We start from the raw sequence: 7890 nt of genomic DNA on the forward strand, positions 1-7890 counted from the left end.
GATGCGGGACTCGATCCCAGGACCCTGAGATCATGACCTGAGCCAAAGGCAGCGGCTTAACCCACTGAGCCACCCAGGCGCCCCTCTAAGAGGGTTTTTAATGTAACTTGAACTGTATGGCAGCATTGCCCAAAGCAGGGTAGAACTAATTCCCTTGAATTATACAGAATTTAAAGTATGTTTCCCCAGCATTTTTTGGCTCTAATACCAAGGGAGATCTGACCATGTCAGCTGGAAATGTAGTTGTCTGAGAAGAATATTTGAATTGCATTGGCATAATTTTTAATAGATACTAACAAATATTTCAAAAATTTCTTCTTCCTGACATATGTCAAAAAAGAAAAAACATATTGAGAATATGAAAGTACTAATTATAAGAGATTAAAAATTTTAGACTCAAAGTTGGGAGAGCATTTGTACCCTTAGGCACTTAATGCAAATATAAGGAAGTCAAATGAAAGCAGTAGTAGTGTTCTAGGCTTTTTCCACTATTCTTTCCAATTTGGGTATTAAAAATTCCAATTAAATGGGACAATTACCTTCTCTCTCCGCATTTTTTCTTGTTAAGGGTTGCCTTCAATTGGATGTTTTTATTTTTTATTTATTAGTTCTTATTTATTAAGGAAGCTCACAGGAAGTCAAGACTGGAATATAGTCGAGACTATTCAAAATGGCTTTAGGTGAGTGAGCACCTATGTAATATCAGATTCAACCCAATTTTATTACTTATTTCCATAAGTAGGAAACACAAAGTATGGAGGAAGACTTAACAAATTAGGAGAAATGTGGTCTCAAATTGATTGCTTTTTATCCATTCTCACCTGATTTATTACTAAAATACAGTATGTTTTCTCAAGAAATTAAAATCAATAGCAAGTGAAATCAGAATGCTATGAAAAACAAGGTAGCAATGAACTGATGGTACAAATTACAAAGCAAGTTATAAGGCAACAACCTTCAGTAAGGTTGAGGCAACATTTAACAGTACACAGGAAAAGACATGTCTAAATGCAATAGTTAATACATTTGTTGCTTGTTTGATAACAGATAATTGGCTTGTCATATGGAAAAAAATATTTTACACCAATTGTGAATCTGTGTACCATAGTCAAACTATTTCTATCCTTAACCTTATTACAACTACATAGGTTTGACTGATAGGTTTTCACTTTTCAATGCTGGTTTTAAGGATTATTGATATTTTTGCTTGAAACCCCAAGGAGCGACCATTTGTTTTGGACAACTCTAGGCCATTTTCACAAAGCCAGAAAAGGCTGCTGATAAAGGGAAACTGGGATTGCAATCAAAAAAGATGAAATAACCAATAATCCTGTTTTGGCATAATTATTGCCCAACACTCTCATTAGGGGCCTACAGTGATCCTTGCTCTGGAAGGGTGAATGTTCATTTAAATTACAAATGTCTGTGCCTTCTCAAACCAACAATAAGTTTCAAGTTGTCTTAAATAATTTCAACTTACTTCAGATCCTCTCTCTCCTTTTAGTCCTTGTTCACCCTGGTCACCTGGCTCCCCCTTTAACAGGAAACCAAATGTAAATCACATATGAAGCAGGGACAAAATGAGATATATAAACATCAATTTTTTGTCAATGCCAGAATTACAAAGAGTATTTTCAAAACATACTGGGGGCCCTTGTTGTCCAGCAGCACCTCTTGGTCCCGGTAAACCCACATGACCCTAGGAAGATATGATTATATTATTAGAGTAAATAGAGACATGTAACTTAGAGAATAGAGTAGTATCACTTAAAATGGTAGCAAAATGTTACAAAATGCAATTTAAATATAATAAATCATTATTTTCTCTCAGAAATGTTATAGAACATAATGTCCAATAGATATTATGATAACTGAGAAAGAATGGAAAGTGTAGTTTTGTTTTGCACATAGGTTAATGTAGTGGGGTGAATGAAGATTCTATGTCCTAATCCCCATAACCTGTGAATATGATCTCATTTGGAAAAAGGGTCTTTGCAGGTATCACTGAGTTAATGATCTTAAAAAGATATTATCCTGAATTGTCTATGACAAGTACCCTTAAAAGAGAGAGAGAGACAAACAATAAAGGGGAGGGCCTCGTGAAGACAGAGGCAGACACTGGAGTGTCTGGGGCCACCAGGAGACCTGTCAACCACCAGAAGCCAGAAGAGGAAAGGAAGGATTCTCCTCTAGGGCCTGTGGGAGGGAGCATGGTCTGCTACTCTTCAATTTCAGGTCCTGGTATTTGGAACTATGAGAGAATAAATTTCTATTTTTTTAAACCACCAGTTTACAGTAATTTTGGTCAGTAAATTCATATGGTAAATGACCATAGGAATAGAAAGTTTGAGAACAAATTTCTTTCTTCAACCTATTCTCACTGTGGAAGTAAACTATGGTCTCCATTTTTACAAATTAAGTTCATACCACTTCAATAGATCTATTGAATTGAAAACTGGGAGTTGTTACTGTATCTAATACCAAGGCACATCAGGTGACTTTGATATTCAGCAACCTATCATTACCCTAGACCTCCTAAGAAGGAATGCTAACCTACACATTTCCCTTTTCAAGTGTGTAAATAGAAACTAGCAACAACCCAAGGGCATATCAGAATTCTGCATGAAGAATTCTGCATGTAATCTCTTTTATCCCCTTCCCTACTGTCCTCTTTGCTTCAGAATTCTTTTTTCCTACTCTGTATATTACAGAAAGAATGCCATAGGCTCATCTCCTTTTTCTGGACTAGGAGAATTAAGGATTGTCCACATAGGCTAACAATATTTAATTTATCTTATAGAAAGATCAGTTGAAGCCTTCTTTGTTTGCATTCTTTGAGGCCAATGTTTATGGCTTTAAGATCCAATTTCCTTAAAAAAAAAATACATCTTCCTGATCTAAAAAAAAAAAAAAAAAAAGGAATCCTCTTTAAGAGGATGAACAGTGGCAAGAGAGAAAGGCTAGTTTGGAAAGGTTTCTATAGAATATGGACATAACTAAAGAGAATACCATTACCACACATGGCCTTACCAGTAAAACATGAGCAGAGTCAGCAATAACAGAATCAGGTCAGTTAAGAGGAAGTTTGGTACAAATAAATATAAAGATTATAGGTCATTTATAAAGCAGAACTCAGGAGAGAAGCTATTGATGAAAAGCTGGAGTTATAGAGTGCAGTGAGGCTGAGCATATGAGCAAACTGTAAAACTCAAAACCATCAATGTCCAATTGAATTTTCTACCATTTTTGTCTATAGTTTACAGGGACTCTTTTAGGATGATCATTAAATAGCCAATTGCTTCCTTTGGTTTTGTGAAGTCTGGATATAAATCTTACTAAAAACAAATATCCTTTCTAGGGGTTTTACTATAAATCCTCTGATTCTTTCTATCATAATAAAAATTGACAAACGCCATTTTTCTGCAGGGTTAAAAATTAAATATGCTATAGTAAATATTATAAAGTCATGTAGACAAGGTTATGAGAATGACTGACTTGCCTAATAATATTAGTAGTAGGATGAGCTAAAAGGCCAAGGGGAGGTAGATGGTCAATTTTACAAGGGAAGTGATGAATCTTGAAGGATGAATGTTCCAGGCTGTAAAGTAGAAAGAAGCCATTCTGGCAGAGGAGATAGCATGGGGGAATAAATGGAGATTCATCTGACAGAACATGTTAAGAGGAGAATGGATTTGAAAGGGCTATAACTAGGGATAGGGAGTCTAGTTAAAAAGTTATTAAAGTAATTCAGGCAAAACTGAGGAAAACTAAACTAACATAGGGCAATTTTAAAATTTAATTTTAAAATTACAGAAAAGCAAATATTTAAAAATTTTACCTGAGGCTACAACAGAATCATTTAACTAAATGAAGCATATTTCCCCTATATGAATCAACCTTGTGCTTGGGAAAGCTTGGCAGGGGACAAGTGTGGATATTTCATGGCTTTCAGATATCTAATCAATAAAATTACTGTGGCTGTCTGGCTCAAGATGGCTTGTTTAGAATAAAAACAGCAACAAATGATGAAATGACCTCTAAAGCCTAAGGACATAGGGTAGAATAAGACAGAAAGGAAGATGTGGATCAAACTAATTCATGAAATATCTACCGCTGAAAACCAGAAGTATTTATGGAATGAGGAAGGAGAAACAGATTCCACAGTAGCCCTAGAAGAAGTTCTCTGATGAAGGATTTCTGAATAAGGTGTGACTATCCAGAGTGAGGCAGGCAGGGTTTTTCTTCTGCTCGCCACGTGAAGAGATTGTCTTCTTCTTCCAAAAGAAGAAGTAAATTTGCTGGTTTAGCTACCACATGTTTTGTAGTTGGTAGAGGCCAAAAGAAGATATTTCAAGAACCTGATTTTCCCGAGAATGTGTCAAGTTATGCACAGCAAAAACCAAGGATGTTTAAGATGCTTCTCAAATTATTCTGGAAGCAGTGGGTTGGCTTTTCAACCCAAAGAAAACCCATTTTCAAGTAAATACACTGGATTCTTTAGATTAATAAACACTTATAGATACAAATGTTACATAAATTTGAAAGAGAATATATGTATAATGTTCTAAAAATGCTTCTCTAAAAATAGAAGAAATGCAAGATGGTCACCACAACAATTTCACAAACATTTAGAACTACCTTCAACATTTGCTTCAAAGAGAATTTTAGGAACTGGAAGTTGATTTTTCAGATTTCAAGTTTGAGAAAATCAATTTATTGATGATAATTATGTACCTACCGGCTTGTTCATTGAATCTGGCTATTTAAATCTTCATTTCAGATATGATTACTGAAATTTTATATGAGAGGTGCATATCGGCTCAAATAACCCATCACTTCATTATTAAAAATGAATGATGGTTATATACATATTATATACAATTATGTACAAAGCTCAAAACAAAACATTGTAGAAGAAAGAGAGAAGTCATACTCAAATTGGAGAGCCAAGAGACCTGCACTTAACAATAATTAGCAAAATATCAGTAACAGAAGATGGTAACATATTTCTGTTGAATAATTTTTATAAATAATAAATATTATGGGACTACAGAATAGGAAAATATTCCTGTTAGAGTGAGTTGTGAAAAAAGGAGTTTGAACTAGCATATAAAAGATAGATAGGATTTATGTAAATAAAGATTGGATAATACTGTAAGTAGGCACAGAATGCTGTGAGCAAAGGAACGACATAGAAACTATAGGAGGAGAGCTAGCAGTGACTATTTTGTTTAGCTATTGACACTGTAAACAGGAAGAAAAGTGAGATGAGGCAAGAATACACAACATCTTGAACACAAATGTGCTAATAAAAAATGACACAAAATAAATTCTACACTTAGCCTAATATAATTTTGGCCGATGAAGTTGGTCTCACAAAATACGTCTAAGAATGAAAGAGGACAAGAACTGACAGAAGGCTTGAGAATATGACATTCATTCTCCCATTTGACAACTCCATTGAATTCCTGCTGTACACCAGGAACATTATGTTCTAGAAATTTGGGATATGATGAAGAAGCCAGAAAAGAGTATTATTTTCATTGATCTTACTTTTTGTTAGGGAAAAATAGGCAATGAACAAACAAAACCTACACAAATGTATAAAAAAAGAGGTAAGAAAATATAGACAACATTAAATATGTTATAAAGGGAGGGCTAGAAAGGACAGTTAGAGAAGGTCTTTCAGGACGTAACACTTCAGCTGAGATATGAATGATGAGGAAAAAACAGCAATAGGAGAAGATGAAGATGATTTTAAAAAGAAGGAACAGAAAGTACAAACAGCTAGGCTTGTTCTAGGATCAAAACCACAAGATGTTACTAATAACTCAGTGATGCTTGTTTTCTTTTGAAACTGAGAAAGATCACAGAGAACGCTAATTAGAATTAGCAGCAGGGTGTGAAATTTGCTATATTTACCTTATAGCCCTCTCCTCCAGGCTCTCCTCTCTCTCCTTGTTCTCCAACAGGACCCTACAGAGACCACATGCAAAAATAATCAGTTTCACAGCTGGATCCAAGTATTTGTGAATGCAGATAATATAGTTAGTGCAGAATGTTTTTTTCCAAAAATATGAAACCAAATATATAATTATTTGCTTAGCTCCACTAAATAATTTCAAATGATTGAATTTTAACAATACCAAGAATATCATAAGCATGGAATTATTTAAAGAGAATCTCATAATGATTCTGCAAGGAAAAATATTAAAAAAATGAAGTCCACTTAATATAAATTTTCAGATGGATAGGCATATTTTTTGAAATACAGTTGAGATACAATATTATATTATTTTTCAAACATACGACACAGTGATTCAATATTTATACACATTATGAGTGATCACCAGAATATCACCATCTGTTACCATATGTAGTTATTATAATATTACTGATCATATGTACTCTGTTGTACTTTTACATTACATTCCCATGACTTATTTATTTTATAACTAGAAGTTTGTAACTCTTAATCCCCTTCACCTATTTCAGCCATCTCTCTGCACGGTCCTCTCTGGACAGTTTGTTCTGTAATTTATAAGTCTGTTTCTGTTTTGTTTTTTAGACTCCAAATATAAGTAAAATCATACAGTATTTTTTTCTTATTTATTTCACTTAGCATAATGCCCTCTAGGTACACCCATATCGTCACAAATGGCAAGATTTCACTCCTTTTTATGGCTGAGTTATATCACATTGTGTGTGTGTGTGTGTGTGTGTGTGTGTGTGTGTGTGCGCGCACATACTACATTTTCTTTATCCATTCATCTATCAGTAAACACTTAGGCTGTTTCCATATCTTGGCTATTGTAAGTAATGCTGCAATGAACATATAGGTGCATGTATCTTTTCAATGTTTTTCATTTCCTTCAGATAAATACCTGTAAGTCAAATAGCTGGGTCATACATTATTTCTATTTTTAATTTCTTAAGGAATCTCCATACTGTTTTAAATAGTGGCTATACCTATTTACATTCCCACCAACAGTTCATGAGGGTTACTTTTTACCCCACACCCTTACCAACATTTTCTTTCTTTCTTCCTTTCTTTTTCTTCCTCCTCCTCCTCTCCCTCCCCCTCCTCCTCCTCCTCTTTTTTCTTTTTGGATACTAGTCATTCTGACAGCTGTGACATGAAATCTCATTGTGATTCCGATTTGTATTTCCCTGATTAGTGATGTTGAGCATCTTTTCATGTGTCACTTGGCCTTCTGTATGTCTTCTTTGGAAAAATACTTATTCAGGTTCTCTATCCATTTTTTAAAAATCAGATTGTTTTATTTCTGTTGAATTGTATGAGTTCTTTGTGTATTTTGGATAGTAATCTTTTATCAGATATATCATTTATAAATATCTTCTCCTATTTATAAGGCTGCCTTTTTGTTTTTTGATGGTTTTCTTTACTGTGAAAAAGCTTTTTAGTTTGATATAATACAATTGTATATTTTCTTTTAATTTTCTATTTCTTTTCAGCATAACAGCATTCATTGTTTTTGCACCACACCCAGTGCTCCATGCAATCTGTGCCCTCTCCAATACCCACCACCTAGTTCCCCCAACCTTCCACCCCCAACCCCTTCAAAACCCTCAGATTGTTTTTCAGAGTCCATAGTCTCTCATGGTTCACCTCCCCTTCCAATTTCCCTCAACTCCCTTCTCCTCTCCATCTCCCCCTGTCCTCCATGCTACCTGTTGTATTCCACAAATAAGTGAAACCATATGATAATTGACTCTCTCTGCCTGACTTACTTCACTCAGCATAATCTCTTCCAGTCCCATCCATGTTGCTACAAAAGTTGGGTATTCATCCTTTCTGATGAAGGCATAATTCTCCAATAGCGTATACGGACCACATCTTCCTTATCCATTCGTCCGTTGAAGGGCATC

The 7890-nt window shown here is 34.8% G+C and overlaps 1 protein-coding gene across 1 annotated transcript in view; it reads right to left on the reverse strand.

Moving 5' to 3' along the window:
• The window catches only part of COL24A1 (collagen type XXIV alpha 1 chain), a 379684-nt gene that overhangs the window by 79385 nt on the left and 292409 nt on the right, over positions 1 to 7890 (reverse strand). The window contains exons 42-44 of the mRNA XM_059377096.1: positions 5923 to 5976; positions 1646 to 1699; positions 1481 to 1534 (exon numbers count right to left, since the gene is read on the reverse strand). Of these exons, the coding sequence (XP_059233079.1) occupies positions 1481 to 1534; positions 1646 to 1699; positions 5923 to 5976 (162 nt within the window). The remainder of the gene's footprint in view (positions 1 to 1480; positions 1535 to 1645; positions 1700 to 5922; positions 5977 to 7890) is intronic.

The sequence above is a fragment of the Mustela nigripes genome, chromosome 14, assembly GCF_022355385.1.
Source record: "Mustela nigripes isolate SB6536 chromosome 14, MUSNIG.SB6536, whole genome shotgun sequence".
NCBI lineage: Eukaryota > Metazoa > Chordata > Mammalia > Carnivora > Mustelidae > Mustela > Mustela nigripes.